Source organism: Coregonus lavaretus (assembly GCF_964263955.1).
Source record: "Coregonus lavaretus genome assembly, chromosome: 9".
Taxonomy (NCBI): Eukaryota; Metazoa; Chordata; class Actinopteri; order Salmoniformes; family Salmonidae; genus Coregonus; species Coregonus lavaretus.
Window position 1 is genome coordinate 4765210 of NC_139996.1, and position 19380 is coordinate 4784589.

The 19380-nt window shown below is 46.1% G+C and overlaps 1 protein-coding gene across 1 annotated transcript in view; it reads left to right on the top strand.

Annotated features, from left to right (window-relative positions):
• The window catches only part of LOC311134535 (dual oxidase 2-like), a gene marked incomplete at its 3' end in the record, with an annotated part of 31601 nt that extends 31165 nt beyond the window's left edge, over positions 1-436 (top strand). The window contains 1 exon segment of the mRNA XM_084168235.1: positions 314-436. Coding sequence (XP_084024361.1) covers positions 314-436 — 123 coding nt within the window.
• Positions 437-19380: the final 18944 nt, after the last annotated feature.

Consider the following 19380-nt stretch of genomic DNA (forward strand, 5'->3'; position numbering starts at 1 on the left):
CCCTCTCTCCCCCTCCTCCCCCTCTCTCTCCCCCTCCCCCCCTCCCCCTCTCTCTCCCACTCCCCCTCTCTCTCTCTACCCCTCCCCCTCTCTCTACCCCTCCCCCTCTCTCCCTCTCTCTACCCCTCCCCCTCTCTCTCGCCCTCTCTTTTTATAGCGATAGTTTTATTATGCAAATTATTTGTTTTAGTATGCTAACATTGACCTTAGTTTTTTTTTTTTACAGATACTCATACACTGACGATGTATCTAACACAATTACTGTTTGTTTTTTCTACCCCCTCTCCCTCCCGCCTCTCTCTCCTCTCTGCAGGTGGGTAAGATCGGTGTGTTCAGCTGTGGTCCTCCTGGTCTCACTAAGAACGTAGAGAAGGCCTGCCAGCAGATGAACAAGAGAGATCAGACCCATTTCATGCATCACTATGAGAACTTCTAACTTCTACAGCACTGCTAGGGATTTCTGCCTTAAGCAGGACTGGGGGTTGCTATACACGCAACACACGTTACCGTGGGGAATAAGAATTACCGTGGGTATCTATGTCTTTCTCGACGTTACTTTTTGTACCCCCATCTGAAGGTAACTGTGTGTATTCATGCTGCTACTTTGCACAACAAAACAGCACTGCAAGGGAATACTACACACACAAATGCTTTAAAGTAAAAAATCTTCAAAATTGTATTAAAAGTAAAAATCTTCAAAATTGTATTCAACAATATAATAAAATCAATTGTCTCTCTCTCAAGGCTGCGTCAATCATTTTATTGAATCAAATACTGTATCTTACATGTAAAACTGCTTTGCTTCGTCTTACTTACTCTTACTCTTTAGAAGAAGTAAAATAGTTTGAATAGTTTATCTGCTGACTAGTACAGGTGTGAAGGAAGAAAACGTGTCTGCTAAATGGCATTTATTTTTGAAGGAGCTGCTAGCCAGTTGACTATTACACAGCAGAAACTCAATGTTGTAAGGTCAACCGTTTAAATAAACATTATCTATATTTAAGGAGAACTAGAGATTTCATCAGATCTTGGGATTAGACATGGCAATAAAAGTGATATGGTAAGTGAACGGGACCCGTGCCAGGTATTGGCAGTGCCAGTCATGTGGGTGTTCACTTCAGAATGCCAGGAATGCTGGACAGGGTGGTTGTTGCTTGGTAGTTCTTATGGTCAGTCCATAGTCTGTATCTCTCTCTCTTTTCCCATGAATCCACAAATCTTTTACATACCATCATTCAAACCCTCCTCAAATAACCAAAGCACAAACACAGGAAAATGTTCACCAGATAGAAAATAATAAGGTAGATGTTGTTCTTGGTCAAAAAGCTCATGAAACTAGAAAACAATGATCTATAAAACCGGGCAGAGCTGTTGGGGGTTTTAGGTAACACACACACACACGCACGCACGCACGCACGCACGCACGCACGCACACACACGCACACACATCATCCACCTGTTCTTGCCAAGTTGTCCCACGCATCTACCACCTTCTTTCTTGTTGGCTAAAGACCACACAGCCCCATCACACGGGTTTGCTAAAGAGCGTGCCACCTGACAGTTAGGAGGTACTGTTAGTGTACTGCAGCTTTGCCAAAGCTCAGCCTGCCAACAGGCTGCCTCATCTAAAACCATATCAATCACATTTAGAAACCATTAAACTGAAATGAACCAACAGTATTGAGAATGTTGATGAGAGTTGATTGTGTTGACATCAATGAGGCAGCAGCACCCTTGAGTACACTAAGGGAATGATGTCTGTGTCACGAGAGAGGGAGAAACCTGCAAAGGTGGACTTCAACTGTAGTTCCCGTGGTGCAGAGAAAAGAGCCTGATCGACTGTACCACAAAAGCCAGGGCCCGTGCATCTGCTGACCTTTTCACACCACTGGGCCAAACCGAGCCGAGCTGTACTGGGCTAGCCTTGTTCTCGTAGCGGCTGTCACCGTACTGGAATGGACAATGTGAAAGGAAACTACCTGAGTCAGAACAATGGTTCAGGTTCTAGATTGTAAAATAGGCATAATAAGAGCAAAGAAAATAAGGCTGTGTATTGCTCTTGTCCTCTAGCGATAGCCCTCTCTCTTCGGGATCTACTTCCCCAGAGTCAGATGAACTCAAGTTCAAGTTCTTGATTGTGCTTTAAGCCTACAGGCCTTGGACAAATGTATTGCACTATACAGGGAATAGGGTGCTATTTGGGACGCTTGGTTAATAATCAAATATAATAAGGGAAAAGGGTTTGTGTGAAGCTTAGCGATATCGCCGGGTGATTCTACAGTATTGAATGTGATCTTAAACAGATTTTAAAGCACAATAAAAAAAACTGTAGATGTATTACAAAAGAGCAAACGCATGAAAGAATAATTGTTATTTGATTTAAATATGAGTTGTGAGATACCCTCTGAAAGGCACCAAGCCTAAGATCACAATGCGCAATGTCAAGCGTCAGCTGGAGTGGTGTAAAGCTCACCGCCATTGGACTCTGGAGCAGTGGAAATGCGTTCTCTGGAGTGTTGAATCACGCTTCACCATCTGGCAGTCCGACTGACGAATCTGGGTTTGGCGGATGCCAGGAGAATGCTACCTGCCCGAATGCATAGCGCCAACTGTAAAGTTTGGTGGAGGAGGAATAATGGTTTGGAGCTGTTTTTCATGGTTCAGGCTAGGCCCCTTAGTTCCAGTGAAGGGAAATCTTACCACTACAGCATACAATTACATTCTAGACAATTCTGTGCTTCTAACTTTATGGAAACAGTTTGGGGAAGGCCCTTTTCTGTTTCAGCATGACAATGCCCTTGTGCACAAAGCGAGGTCCATACAGAAATGGTTTGTCGAGATCAGTGTGGAAGAACTTGACCACAACCCCATTGAACACCTTTGGGAGGAATTGGAACGCTGACTGCGAGCCAGGCCTAATCGCCCAACATCAGCCTTCCCAGAAGAGTGGAGGCTGTTATAGCAGCAAAAGGGGGACCAGCTCCATATAAATGCCCATGATTTTGGAATGAGATGTTCGACGAGCAGGTGTTCACATACTTTTGGTCATGTAGTGTATCAAAAGATATCACACTGAGAGACCCAGAGCAAGAAGCAAGGAGGTGTTCCAGTAAAAAACATGATTACCACAATCTCTCTGTCTCTACGGAGATGTCAGTTGGCGTGTGAGCTCATGAAGAACAAAGTTGTATTACAAAAGAGCAAACAGTTCAAAGAATAATTGTCTATTGATTTAGCAATGAGTCATGTGAGATATGAAAAGACTACTGGCGCTTACCTCTGCCCTAATTCTGGGATTCACGTGCACACAAGCACGTATGACTGTAAATCGCTTTGGATGAAAGTGTCTGCTAAATGGCATGTACATATACAATATATTGCATAATGTGATGCAATGTGATGCATGTGAGATGATTTTCTAATATGGGCAGCTACACAAGATGTTTCAAATTCAAGGTCCCATACATGATATTCCATGAACAGCATGTAAGTTATATTGTCCAATGTTAAATACCACCAACTTAAACTGCATTTTATCCCTATTATACTAACACATACAGTAAGTTTGTATTGGCCAGGCCTCTGGGACTTTGTTCAGTTCAGTTCAATACACCTTCATTGGTCTTAGAGCTCATTCATTGCTCTCAAAACACCCTGAAAAGACAGTTGGTCCTAATTTTCTCCCTATACCCCAATCCTTTGATGTTTGCAGATCTAAAGGGTATGAGTATATAACCCTCTAGAGTCGATTGACACACCGGTGCTTCAACCTATGTAAAAATCAAATAAAAATCCCCATCAAAATCCGTCAGTTTAAACTAGAGATACACTACATGGCCAAAAGTATGTGTTGCAGGGATTTGCTTCCATTCAGCCACAAGAGCATTAGTGAGGTCGGGCACTGATGTTGGGCGATTAGGCCTGGCTCTCAGTTAGCGTTCCAATTCATTCCAAAGGTGTTCGATGGGGTTGAGGTCAGGGCTCTGTGCAGGCCAGTTAAGTTCTTCCACAGCAATCTTGACAAATCATTTCTGTATGGACCTCGGTTTGTGCATGGGGGCATTGTCATGCTGAAACAGGAAAGGGCCTTCCCCAAACTGTTGCCACAAAGTTGGAAGTTGGACTCCCTAACCCGGACGACACTGGGCAAATTGTACGCTGCTCCATGGGACTCCCGGTCACGGCCGGCTGCGACACAGCCTGGGATCGAACCCCAGACTGTAGTGATTCCTCAGCACTGCGATGCAGTGCCTTAGACTGCTGCACCACTCGGGAGGCTGTCCGAACGGTTTGACCTACTATTATGACCACTCTATAGAAAGGGGAGACTCTCACAAACTAGGTTTTCTCTGTTGTGCTCTACGACCTTTTCAAGTGTCAAGACTTGTCTGAAGGTCACCGGTACCGGTAAAAAAAAATAATGAATGGAGGCATCACTACAGTCTGGGGTTCGATCCCAGGTTGTGTCACAGCCGGCCGTGACCGGGAGTCCAATGGAGCAGCGCACAATTGGCCCAGCGTCGTCCGGGTTAGGGGAGGGTTTGGCCGGGGGGCGCTTTCCTTGTCCCATCGCGCTCTAGAAACTCCTAGCCGGGCGCCTGCAGGCTGACTTCAGTCATCAGTTGAACAGTGTTTCCTCTGACACATTGGTGCGGCTGGCTTCCGGGTTAAGCGATCAGATAGTTTTGTGCAAAACCCCCCCAAAAAAGGGATTAAATATGTGTAAGAAAACACAAATATGTCCTGACCTTTCTTCTATCTCCTAGATATATATCTATATAAGGTATATAAGGTATATAAGGTATATAAGGGTATATAAGGGTATATAAGGTATATAAGGGTATATAAGGTATATAAGTTATGTAAGGGTATATAAGGTATATAAGGTATATAAGGGTATATAAGGTATATAAGGGTATATAAGGGTATATAAGGGTATATAAGGTATATAAGGGTATATAAGGTATATAAGGGTATATAAGGAGCTCTGTTCTGTATATAAGGTATATAAGGGTATATAAGGTATATAAGGGTATATAAGGTATATAAGGTATATAAGTTATATAAGGGTATATAAGGTATATAAGGTATATAAGGTATATAAGGGTATATAAGGAGCTCTGTTCTGTATATAAGGTATATATACAGAACAGGTATATATAAGTTATATAAGGGTATATAAGGTATATAAGGTATATAAGGGTATATAAGGGTATATAAGGTATATAAGGTATATAAGGGTATATAAGGTATATAAGGGTATATAAGGGTATATAAGGTATATAAGGTATATAAGGTATATAAGGTATATAAGGTATATAAGGGTATATAAGGGTATATAAGGGTATATAAGGTATATAAGGGTATATAAGGGTATATAAGCAGAGTAGGTGGAACTTGCTTACACCTAACAGATCTGCAAACATTTAATGGAACTGACGAGGAGGGCTCGTAACGAACGAAGCCAACCCGGTACCAGCTGTGTCACTGTGAATATATTGACCCAAGATAGCCTCTCATTTACAATTCTGTTATGCGATTGTCACGCCCTGGCCTACAGAACTCTAGCTAGTTTGGTCAGGGTGTGAATATTCTAGATTTCTATTTCTATGTTGGCCGGTGTGGTTCCCAATCAGAGGCAGCTGTCGCTCGTTGTCTCTGATTGGGAATCATACTTAGGCAGCCTTTTGGCACTGTCTTTTGGCACTGTCTAGAACAGCGCCGGAAGAAGATGGCTGCCGTTTTACAGCCCTCTAACCAATTGTACTATTATGTGTGTTTTTCCGCGTTATTTGTAATTTATTTTGTACATAATGTTTCTGCCATCGTCTCTTATAACCAAAGAGAGCTTCTGGATATCAGGACAGCGATTACTCACCTCGCGTTGGACGAACACTTTTTCTTCAACGAGGCGTTCGCGAAGGATATTCTACAGACTCCCGACAAGGCCCAGATCCCCGTCATTCGCGTGAGGAAGAGACGGAGATATCGTGGACGCAGATCCGGGTGCCTTGTAAGGATCCGACGGCGAACGAGTAAACTGCCTCTCCCATCAATCCTATTAGCCAACGTTCAAGCTTTGGAGAATAAAATGGACGATTTAAGATTACGGTTATCCTACCAACGGGACATTAAAAACTGTAATATCTTATGTTTCACGGAGTCGTGGCTGAACGACGACAATGATAACATTCAGCTAGCAGGCTATACGCTACATCGACAGGACAGAACGGCAGACTCGGGTAAGACGAGGGGTGGCGGTCTCTGTATATTTGTAAACAACAGCTGGTGCACAAAATCAAATACTAAGGAAGTCTCAAGGTTTTGCTCGCCTGAGGTAGAGTATCTTATGATAAGCTGTAGACCACACTATTTACCAAGAGAGTTTTCATCTATATTTTTCATAGCTGTCTATTTACCACCACAAACCAATGCTGGCATTAAGATTGCACTGAATGAGTTGTACAAGGCCATTAATCAACAGGAAAACGCTCATCCAGATGCAGCGCTCCTAGTAGCAGGGGACTTTAATGCAGGGAAACTTAAATCCGTTCTACCTAATTTCTACCAGCATGTTAAATGTGCAACCAGAGGGGAAAAAACTCTAGACCACCTTTACTCCACACACAGAGACGCATACAAAGCTCTCCCTCGCCCTCCATTTGGCAAATCTGACCATAACTCTATCCTCCTGATTCCTGCTTATAAGCAAAAACTGAAGCAGGAAGCACCAGTGATTCGGCTAATAAAAAAGTGGTCAGATGACGCAGATGCTAAGCTACAGGACTGTTTTGCTAGCACAGACTGGAACATGTTCCGGGATTCTTCAGACAGCATTGAGGAGTACACCACATCAGTCACTGGCTTCATCAATAAGTGCATCGATGATGTCGTCCCCACAGTGACCGTACGTACATACCCCAACCAGAAGCCATGGATTACAGGAAACATCCGCACTGAGCTAAAGGGTAGAGCTGCCGCTTTCAAGGAACGGGACTCTAACCCGGACGCTTATAAGAAATCCCGCTATGACCTCCGACGAACCATCAAACAGGCAAAGAGTCAATACAGGTCTAAGATTGAATCATACTACACTGGCTCTGACGCTCGTCGGATGTGGCAGGGCTTGAAAACTATTACAGACTACAAAGGGAAGCACAGCCGCGAGCTGCCCAGTGACACAAGCCTACCAGACGAGCTAAACCACTTCTATGCTCGCTTCGAGGCAAGCAACACTGAAGCATGCATGAGAGCACCAGCTGTTCCGGACGACTATGTGATCACGCTCTCCGTAGCCGATGTGAGTAAGACTTTTAAGCAGGTCAACATTCACAAGGCCGTAGGGCCAGACGGATTACCAGGACGTGTACTCCGAGCATGTGCTGACCAACTGGCAAGTGTCTTCACTGACATTTTCAACATGTCCCTGACTGAGTCTGTAATACCAACATGTTTCAAGCAGACCACCATAGTCCCCGTGCCCAAGAACTCTAAGATAACCTGCCTAAATGACTACCGACCCGTGGCACTGACGTCTGTAGCCATGAAGTGCTTTGAAAGACTGGTCATGGCTCACATCAACAGCATAATCCCAGAAACCCTAGACCCACTCCAATTTGCATACCGCCCCAACAGATCCACAGATGATGCAATCTCTATCGCACTCCACACTGCCCTTTCCCACCTGGACAAGAGGAACACCTACGTGAGAATGCTATTCATTGACTACAGCTCAGCATTCAACACCATAGTGCCCTCAAAGCTCATCACTAAGCTAAGGATCCTGGGACTAAACACCTCCCTCTGCAACTGGATCCTGGACTTCCTGACGGGCCGCCCCCAGGTGGTAAGGGTAGGTAACAACACATCTGCCACACTGATCCTCAACACGGGGGCCCCTCAGGGGTGCGTGCTCAGTCCCCTCCTGTACTCTCTGTTCACCCATGACTGCATGGCCAGGCACGACTCCAACACCATCATTAAGTTTGCCGATGACACAACAGTGGTAGGCCTGATCACCGACAACGATGAGACAGCCTATAGGGAGGAGGTCAGAGATCTGGCCGTGTGGTGCCAGGACAACAACCTCTCCCTCAACGTGACCAAGACAAAGGAGATGATTGTGGACTACAGGAAAAAAAAGAGGACTGAGCACGCCCCCATTCTCATCGACGGGGCTGTAGTGGAACAGGTTGAGAGCTTCAAGTTCCTTGGTGTCCACATCACCAACGAACTATCATGGTCCAAACACACCAAGACAGTCGTGAAGAGGGCACGACAAAGCCTATTCCCCCTCAGGAGACTAAAAAGATTTGGCATGGGTCCTCAGATCCTCAAAAAATTCTACAGCTGCACCATCGAGAGCATCCTGACTGGTTGCATCACCGCCTGGTATGGCAACTGCTTGGCCTCTGACCGCAAGGCACTACAGAGGGTAGTGCGTACGGCCCAGTACATCACAGGGGCAAAGCTCCCTGCCATCCAGGACCTCTATACCAGGCGGTGTCAGAGGAAGGCCCTCAAAATTGTCAAAGACTCCAGTCACCCTAGTCATAGACTGTTCTCTCTGCTACCGCACGGCAAGCGGTACCGGAGTGCCAAGTCTAGGTCCAAAAGACTTCTCAACAGCTTCTACCCCCAAGCCATAAGACTCCTGAACAGCTAATCATGGCTACCCGGACTATTTGCACTGCCCCCCCACCCCATACTTTTTACGCTGCTGCTACTCTGTTAAGTATTTATGCATAGTCACTTTAACTCTACCCACATGTACATATTACCTCAACTACCTCAACTTGCCGGTGCCCCCGCACATTGACTATGCAACGGTACCCCCCTGTATATATAGCCTCCCTACTGTCACTTTATTCTATTGTATATATAGCCTCCCTACTGTCACTTTATTTTTACTTCTGCTCTTTTTTTCTCAACACTTTTTTGTTGTTGTTTTATTCTTACTTTTTTGTTTAAAATAAATGCACTGTTGGTTAAGGGCTGTAAGTAAGCATTTCACTGTAATGTCTGCACCTGTTGTATTCGGCGCATGTGACCAATAAAATTTGATTTGATTTGATTTGATTAGTTGTGGGTTCTTGTTCCGTGTAAGGTTTGTTGTGTTGTACCTTTGGACTTCACGGTTTGTTTCCTTTGTTGTTTTGTCGTGTGTTTATCGTTAATAAACATGTACGCATATCACGCTGCGCCTTGGTCCGACCCGTCATTGAACGAACGTGACAGCGATAGTGGCCTTTTTCATTTGGAATGAAGACCGTTCTCCGTCCTCTCTCCTCCGTCATCTCTCCTCCTTGACGCGGAAACCAATAAGTGGTGAAGAAGTGTTTCAGTTAGAAGGCCCTCCCGTCTTCTATAGCCTCCTTTTGGCCAGGAAGCACAAGTGTATCCTACCACGGGAAAAGGGAATTCGGGGCGTTCCTGCATCTGGGCCTTTCTGCATCTGCAGGAACCCCTCTTTACACTTCTATTGGTCCATTTTTAAGCTCGGACTCCGTTACACAAGCAGGAGCCATGAAGTGCTTTGAAATGCTGGTCATGGCTCACATCAACACCCTTATCCCAGAAACCCTAGACCCCACTCCAATTTGCATACCGCCCAAACAGATCCACAGATGATGCAATCTCTATTGCACTCCACACTGCCCTTTCCCACCTGGACAAGAGGAACACCTACGTGAGAATGCTACTCATTGACTACAGCTCAGCATTCAACACCATAGTGCCCTCAAAGCTCATCAATAAGCTAAGGACCCTGGGACTAAACACCTCCCTCTGCAACTGGGTCCTTGACTTCCTGACGGGCCGCCCCCCAGGTGGTAAGGGTAGGTAACAACACATCTGCCACGCTGATCCTCAACACAGGGGCCCCTCAGGGGTGCGTGCTCAGTCCCCTCCTGTACTCACTGTTCACTCATGACTGCATGGCCAGGCACGACTTCAACACCTTCATTAAGTTTGCCGATGACACAACAGTGGTAGGCCTGATCACCGACAACGATGAGACAGCCTATTGGGAGGAGGTCAGAGACCTGGCCATGTGGTGCCAGGATAACAACCTCTCCCTCAACATGATCAAGCCAAAGGAGATGATTGTGGACTACAGGAAATGAAGGACCGAGCATGCCCCCATTCTCATCGACAGGGCTGTAGTGGGGCAGGTTGAGAACTTCAAGTTCCTTGGTGTTCACATCACCAACAAACTATCATGGTCCAAACACACCAAGCCAGTCGTGAAGAGGGCACAACAAAACCTATTCCCCCTCAGGAGACTGAAAAGATTTGGCATGGGTCCTCAGATCCTCAAAAAGATTCTACAGCTGCACCATCGAGAGCATCCTGACTGGTTGCATCACTGCCTGGTATGGCAACTGCTCGACCTCCGACCGCAAGACACTACAGAGGGTAGTGCGTATGGCCCAGTACATCACAAACTTTCCTGCCATCCAGGACCTCTATAACAGGCGGTGTCAGAGGAAGGCCCTAAAAATGGTCAAAGACTCCAGCCACCCTAGTCATAGACTGTTCTCTCTGCTACCGCATGGCAAGCGGTACCGGAGCGCCAAGTCTAGGTCCAAAAGGCTTCTTAACAGCTTCTACCCCCAAGTCATAAGAATCATGAATAGCTAATCAAATGGATACCCGGACCATTTGCTTATGCATTGTTTACTTTACACGTATTTTTCTTAAAACTGCATTGTTGGTTAAGGGCTTGTAAGTAATCATTTCACTGTAAGGTCTACACCTGTTGTATTCGGCATATGTGACAAATACAATTTGATTTGATTTGATTTTGACTGCGTGAATCAGGCCTTCATAGTTGAATTGCTGCAAAGAAACCACTACTAAAGGACACCAATAAGAAGCAGAGACTTGCTTGGGCCAAGAAACACGAGCAATGGACATTAGACCGGTGGAAATCTGTCCTTTGGTCTGATGAGTCCAAGTGTGAGATTTTTGGTTCCAACCGCCGTGGCTTTGTGAGACGCAGAATAGGTGAACGGATGATCTCTGCATGTGTAGTTCCCACCTTAAAGCATGGAGGAGGAGGTGTGATGGTGTGGGGGTGCTTTGCTGGTGACACTGTCTGTGATTTATTTAGAATTCAAGGCACACTTAACCAGCATGGCTACCACAGCATTCTGCAGCGATACTCCATCCATCTGGTTTGCGCTTAGTGGGACTATCATTTGTTTTCAACAGGACAATGACCCAAAACACACCTCCAGGCTGTGTAAGGGCTATTCGACCAAGGAGAGTGATGGAGTGCTGCATCAGATGACCTAGCCTCCACAATCACTGGACCTCAACCCAATTGAGATGGTTTGGGATGAGTTGGACCGCAGAGGGAAATAAAAGCAGCCAACAAGTGCTCAGCATATGTGGGAACTCCTTCAAGACTGTTGGAAAAGCATTCCTCATGAAGCTGGTTGAGAGAATGCCAAGAGTGTGCAAAGCTGTCATCAAGGCAAAGGGTGGCTACTTTGAAGAATCTCAAATATAACATATATTTATATTTGTTTAACACTTTTTTGGTTACTACATGATTCCATATGTGTTATTTCATAGTTGTGATGTCTTCACTATTATTCTACAATGTAGAAAATAGTAAAAAATAAAGAAAAACCCTTGAATGAGTAGGTGTGTCCAAACTTTTGACTGATACTGTACGTGTTCGTGTTCGTGTATTAGTGTGTAAACGGACGCTACCGACTTCAGTCCCAAGAGAGAAAAACGGAGAACACCATCTTGGTCGTGAGCAAAACGGAGAACACCATCTTGGTCGTGAGCAAAACGGAGGACACCATCTTGGTCGAGAGCAAAACGGAGGACACCATCTTGGTCGAGAGCAAAACGGAGAACACCATCTTGTTCGTGAGCAAAACGGAGAACACCATCTTGGTCGAGAGCAAAACGGAGAACACCATCTTGGTCGTGAGCAAAACGGAGAACACGATCTTGGTCGAGAGCAAAACGGAGAACACCATCTTGATCGTGAGCAAAACGGAGAACACCATCTTGGTCGAGAGCAGAACGGAGAACACCATCTTGGTCGTGAGCAAAACGGAGAACACCATCTTGTTCGTGAGCAAAACGGAGAACACCATCTTGGTCGAGAGCAGAACGGAGAACACCATCTTGGTCGTGAGAGTCTCATCTTTCCATGGAGGGGAAGGAGGCCAATCAGCTGCCATCATGGTAACCCAGGGAGTGGAGAGAGGGGTTTGTAGGCCGATAGGAAACTACTGAATATTTTGTGAGAAGACTCTTACATGTAAAACTGCTTTGCTTCGTCTTACTTACTCTTACTCTTTAGAAGAAGTAAAATAGTTTGAATAGTTTATCTGCTGACTAGTACAGGTGTGAAGGAAGAAAACGTGTCTGCTAAATGGCATTTATTTTTGAAGGAGCTGCTAGCCAGTTGACTATTACACAGCAGAAACTCAATGTTGTAAGGTCAACCGTTTAAATAAACATTATCTATATTTAAGGAGAACTAGAGATTTCATCAGATCTTGGGATAGAAAATAATAAGGTAGATGTTGTTCTTGGTCAAAAAGCTCATGAAACTAGAAAACATTTATCTATAAACCTGGAAGAGCTGTTGGGGGTTTTAGGTAACACACGCACACACACACACACACACACACACACACACACACGCACACACATCATCCACCTGTTCTTGCCAAGTTGTCCCACGCATCTACCTCCTTCTTTCTTGTTGGCTAAAGACCACATAGTCCCATCACACCAGTCCAACCTCAACCCGATCGAACACCTTTGGGAGGAATTAGAACACCGACTGCGAGCCAGGCCTAAATCGCCCAACATCAGTGCCCCACCTCACTAATGCTCTTGTGGCTGAATGGAAGCAAGTCCCCGCAGCAATGTTCCAACATCTAGTGGAAAGCCTTCCCAGAAGAGTGGAGGCTGTTATAGCAGCAAAAGGGGGACCAGCTCCATATAAATGCCAGTGATTTTGGAATGAGATGTTCGACGAGCAGGTGTCCACATACTTTTGGTCATGTAGTGTATCAAAAGATATCACACTGAGAGACCCAGAGCAAGAAGCAAGGAGGTGTTCCAGCAAAAAACATGATTACCACAATCTCTCTGTCTCTACGGAGATGTCAGTTGGCGTGTGAGCTCATGAAGAACAATAGTTGTATTACAAAAGAGCAAACACGTCAAAGAATAATTGTCATTTGATTTAGCAATGAGTCATGTGAGATATGAAAAGACTACTGGCGCTTACCTCACAGTGTTACAAAATGTTTACCAGAAGGTTTCTGCCCTAATTCTGGGATTCACGTTCACACAAGCACGTATGACTGTAAATCGCTTTGGATGAAAGCGTCTGCTAAATGGCATGTACATGGGGCGGCAGGTAGCTTAATGGTTAAGAGCATTGTGCCAGTAACCGAAAGGTCGCTGGTTCTAATCCCCGAGCCGACTAGGTGAAAAATCTGTCGATGTGCCCTTGAGCAAGGCACTTAACCCTAATTTGCTCCTGTAAGTCGCTCTGGATAAGAGCGTCTGCTAAATGACCTATTTATTACATATACAATATATTGCATAATGTGGTGCAGTAAATCCATGTGAGATGATTTTCTAATATGGGCAGCTACACAAGATGTTTCAAATTCAAGGTCCCATACATGATATTCCATGAACAGCATGTAAGTTATATTGTCCAATGTTAAATACCACCAACTTAAACTGCATTTTATCCCTATTATACTAACACATACAGTAAGTTTGTATTGGCCAGGCCTCTGGGACTTTGTTCAGTTAAGTTCAATACACCTTCATTGGTCTTAGAGCTCATTCATTGCTCTCAAAACACCCTGAAAAGACAGTTGGTCCTAATTTTCTCCCTATACCCCAATCCTTTGATGTTTGCAGATCTAAAGGTTATGAGTATATAACCCTCTAGAGTCGATTGACTCACCGGTGGAACCAATGATGTCGGGTCGTAACGCGGAAGAGACACCCGGTACCAGCTGTGTCACTGTGAATATATTGACCTGAGACAGCCTCTCATTTGCAATTCTGTGATGCGATGGTGGCCTTTTCTCATTTTGGGATGAAGACCGTTCTCCGTCCTCTCTCCTCCGTCCTCCGTCCTCCGTCCTCTCTCCTCCGTCCTCCGTCCTCTCTCCTCCGTCCTCCGTCCTCTCTCCTCCGTCCTCTCTCCTCCGTCCTCCGTCCTCTCTCCTCCGTCCTCCGTCCTCTCTCCTCCGTCCTCTCTCCTCCGTATCTCTCCTCCGTCCTCCGTCCTCTCTCCTCCGTCCTCTCTCCTCCGTCCTCCGTCCTCTCTCCTCCGTCCTCCGTCCTCTCTCCTCCGTCCTCTCTCCTCCGTCCTCCGTCCTCTCTCCTCTCTCCTCCGTCCTCTCTCCTCCGTCCTCCGTCCTCTCTCCTCCGTCCTCTCTCCTCCGTCCTCCGTCCTCTCTCCTCCGTCCTCTCTCCTCCGTCCTCTCTCCTCCGTCCTCCGTCCTCTCTCCTCCGTCCTCCGTCCTCTCTCCTCCGTCCTCTCTCCTCCGTCCTCCGTCCTCTCTCCTCCGTCCTCTCTCCTCCGTCCTCCGTCCTCTCTCCTCCGTCCTCTCTCCTCTCTCCTCCGTCCTCTCTCCTCCGTCCTCCGTCCTCTCTCCTCCGTCCTCTCTCCTCCGTCCTCCGTCCTCTCTCCTCCGTCCTCCGTCCTCTCTCCTCCGTCCTCTCTCCTCCGTCCTCCGTCCTCTCTCCTCCGTCCTCTCTCCTCCGTTCTCTCTCCTCCGTCCTCCGTATCTCTCCTCCGTCCTCCGTCCTCTCTCCTCCGTCCTCCGTCCTCTCTCCTCCGTCCTCTCTCCTCTCTCCTCTCTTCTCCGTCATCTCACCTCCTTGACGCGGAAAACCGATAAGTGGCGGAGGAGTGTTTCAATTCGTTAGTAGGCTAACAGAAGACTCCTCCCTTCCACTGAAGCCCTTTATCTACTTGCCCAGAGTCAGATGAACTCAAGGCAGTGTCACAAATGGCACCCTATTCCCTATATAGGGCACTACAAGCCTATGGGCCCTGGTCAAATGTAGTGCACTATATAGGGAATAGGGTACCATTTGGGATGCAGTCCAAGTGATGCATTGGTTAATAATCGAATATAAACTATATATACAAAAGTATGTGGGCACCCCTTCAAATGAATGGATTCGGCTATTTCAGCCACACCCGTTGCTGACAGGTGTATAAAATCGAGCACACAGCCATGCAATCTCCATAGACAAACACTGGCAGTAGAATGGCCTGTACTGAAGAGCTCAGTGACTTTCAACGTGGCACCGTCATAGGATGCCACCTTTCCAACAAGTCAGTTCGTCAAATGTCTGCCCTGCTAGAGCTGCCCCGGTCAACTGTAAGTGCTGTTATTGTGAAGTGGAAACGTCTAGGAGCAACAACGGCTTAGCCGCGAAGTGGTAGGCCACACAAGCTCACAGAACGGGACTTCAGAGTGCTGAAACGCTTCGCGTGTAAAAATCGTCTGTCCTCGGTTGCAACACTCATTACCGAGTTCCAAACTGCTTCTGGAAGCAACGTCAGCACAATAACTGTTCGTCGGGAGCTTCATGAAATGAGTTTCCATGGCCGAGCAGCCGCACACAAGCCGACGATCACCATGCGCAATGCAAAGCGTTGGATGGAGTGGTGTAAAGCTCGCCGCCATTGGACTCTAGAGCAGCGGAAACGCGTTCTCTGGAGTGATGAATCACGTTTCACAATCTGGCAGTCCAACGGACAAATCTGGGTTTGGCGGATGCCAGGAGAACGCTACCTGCCCCAATGCATAGTGCCAACTGTAAAGTTTGGTGGAGGAGGAATAATAGTCTGGGGCTGTTTTTCATGGTTCAGGCTAGGCCCCTTAGTTCCAGTGAAGGGAAATCTTACCACTACAGCATACAATGACATTCTAGACGATTCTGTGCTTCCAACTTTGTGGCAACAGTTTGGGGAAGGCCCTTTCCTGTTTTCAGTATGACAATGCCCCCATGCAGAAAGCGCGGTCCATACAGAACTGGTTTGTCGAGATCGGTGTGGATTTGACTGGCCTGCACAGAGCCCTGACCTCAACCCCATTGAACACCTGAATTGGGATGCCGACTGCAAGCCAGGCCTAATCGCCCAACATCAGTGCCCAACCTCACTAATGCTCTTGTGGCTGAACGGAAGGAAGAAGAAGTCCCCACAGAAATGTTCCAACATCTAGTGGAAAACATCTAGTTCGACAAGCAGGTGTTCACATACTTTTGGTCATGTGGAGTACCACGGTGTGTGAAGCTTAGCGATATCTCCAGCTGATTCTACAGTATTGAATGTTATCTTAAACAGATTTTAAAACCCAATAAAAAAAACTATAGATGTATTGCAAAAGAGTAAACACATGAAATAATAATTGTTATTTAAAAATGAGTCGTGAGACACCCTCTGATTGGCACCAAGCCTAAGATCACATTGAAAGCGTCAGCTGGAGTGGTGTAAAGCTCACCAAGCCTATCAGTGTAAGGTGGGGCTCTCCCCATGTCACCGATAGGCCTGTGGGCCACACTAGTTCATTTAGCAAGATTTTCTTAGAATTCCATGACATTATTTTATATTATTTTATAGTAATGAAGAATACAATTGGAACAAAGCCGAATAAAATAGAAAGGATATTTTCTCCAAACGATTTGAGGGAGTGTGCACGTGCGGCTATTCTTTGTTGAGCGGTTAGCAAATAAATAGGTACTCCCATATGCTTAATTTAGAGTTATTAATGTAACTTTAATTGTTCTACAAACATTGGGCTACACTTCATCAGTGTCTCATTCACAATTTGACAAGCTCTTGATAATGCCTCGAATTTCCCGGCAGCGTGGCGGTAATAATCCCAAAAGTTGTGGGATGTGATAGATCCCAAATTAGTACAATCACTAGCATAAAAAATAAAGTTTTTATTTAATGAGGCTGACGTAACAGATCAGAACATTTAGCTTAAAATGTGATAAACTATTAGACTATTTCTTCACATTATAAGCGCAGCAATGTGCACACGGCAGTAGGCTATAAGCACAAATGTTCCATTAGCAGGAAAACACAATTATCAAAAGTGACCGCAAATGCGATTATGCATGTAATGCTTTTATTGTAAAGGTGCATTTATATGGTGAAAATGATATTCCCCAAACTTGAAACCCACGCGCTGCTTACAGTATGTATGCCAGTTAGGCTCTAAACCCCTTGTAAAGTGGATGAATGTGCTTAATTTTAAGTTATTTGACGACTTTTGTTGTGATACAAACCATATTAAAACATATAGGCCTATGGGCTAGGCTACATGAGGTGGTCGACTATGATTAGAAAAAGTCCCCCAAAAAAGGCATTGTTTCTTACGCTGGGCATCATTCACAAGTGATAATATATAATTCACAAGTGATAGGCTAATATTGTCACCCATCAGACTATTCTTGATTTAATCTTGTCTTTACATATACTAAATAATATATGTGTGAAACACAATGAAGGCTGGTCACCAGCGAAAACACAAGGAAGGCTGGCCACCGGCCTATGCTGGTCTATGCTGGGGTTTTTCAGCAGTCTCCTCGATTATCTTTTACCTTTTTCAAACGGAGGTGAGAAGAGAGGAAGTAGGAGTTGAGCAAATCTTTGATGTTCACTGATCAACTAATCACCTCTACTGGTGAGGAAGGAAGTAACACTCCTCAGGCATAGAAATATGGGCCCATGACCTGTGGCGGTAATACGGTCACCGCAACAGCCCTAGTCACCACCCATCAATCCCTCTCAGCTTAGGGGTTGTGTCTGGATAGTGCTTGGGTACTCACTCACTCGTCTCACTCACTCACTCACTCACTCACTCACTCACTCACTCACTCACTCACTCACTCACTCACTCACTCACTCACTCAGGCACTGTCTAAAAATATTACTAGCTGTCAAATCCTTGCTTCCTCTGTCCTTGTTTCCTTCATTCACAACCAGGGGACTCAACCAGGGGACTCAACCAGGGGACTCAACCAGGGGACTCAACCAGGGGACTCAACCAGGGGACACAATCAGGGGACTCAATCAGGGACTCAACCAGGGGACTCAATCAGGGGACTCAATCAGGGACTCAACCAGGGGACTCAACCAGGGGACTCAACCAGGGGACTCAATCAGGGGACTCAATCAGGGGACTCAATCAGGGGACACAATCACAGGACTCAATCAGGGGACTCAATCAGGGGACGCAATCACAGGACTCAATCAGGGGACTCAATCAGGGGACACAATCACAGGACTCAATCAGGGGACTCAATCAGGGGACACAATCACAGGACTCAATCAGGGGACTCAATCAGGGGACACAATCACAGGACTCAATCAGGGGACTCAATCAGGAGACTCAATCAGGGGACACAATCACAGGACTCAATCAGGGGACTCAACCAGGGGACTCAACCAGGGGACTCAATCAGGGGACTCAATCAGGGGACTCAATCAGGGGACACAATCACAGGACTCAATCAGGGGACTCAATCAGGGGACGCAATCACAGGACTCAATCAGGGGACTCAATCAGGGGACACAATCACAGGACTCAACCAGGGGACTCAACCAGGGGACTCAACCAGGGGACTCAATCAGGGGACTCAATCAGGGGACTCAATCAGGGGACACAATCACAGGACTCAATCAGGGGACTCAATCAGGGGACGCAATCACAGGACTCAATCAGGGGACTCAATCAGGGGACACAATCACAGGACTCAATCAGGGGACTCAATCAGGGGACACAATCACAGGACTCAATCAGGGGACTCAATCAGGGGACACAATCACAGGACTCAATCAGGGGACTCAATCAGGAGACTCAATCAGGGGACACAATCACAGGACTCAATCAGGGGACTCAATCAGGGGACACAATCACAGGACTCAATCAGGGGACTCAATCAGGGGACACAATCAGGGGACGCAATCAGTGGACCTTTCCTCAGTTCTGAACAGTGCTGAATCTGCTAATTACATGAATAAGGGGGACCTGATCAGTAATCCTACATCAGCAATGCTACTCTGACACTTTGGGGGGAAATCGGACCTGAGTTAAGCGAGCGTAAATGGAACGTAATTCTCTTTTAATGCACTTTTCTCTCTGTGCGTATTCTGACCTGGAATTTAAGCATGAGAATAGTGTGTTATTCACCTACTATTCGTTCGAGGTGGAGATCAAATAAATGAAGGTGTGTCTACAGAGACGCCCTGTTCTGACCTTGTCTTCATTCCCTCATAATTCCACCACCTTTACCCGCAAGGTAACCATGAATAAGGTCCAGTGAACCTACCAGTCCCAGGTG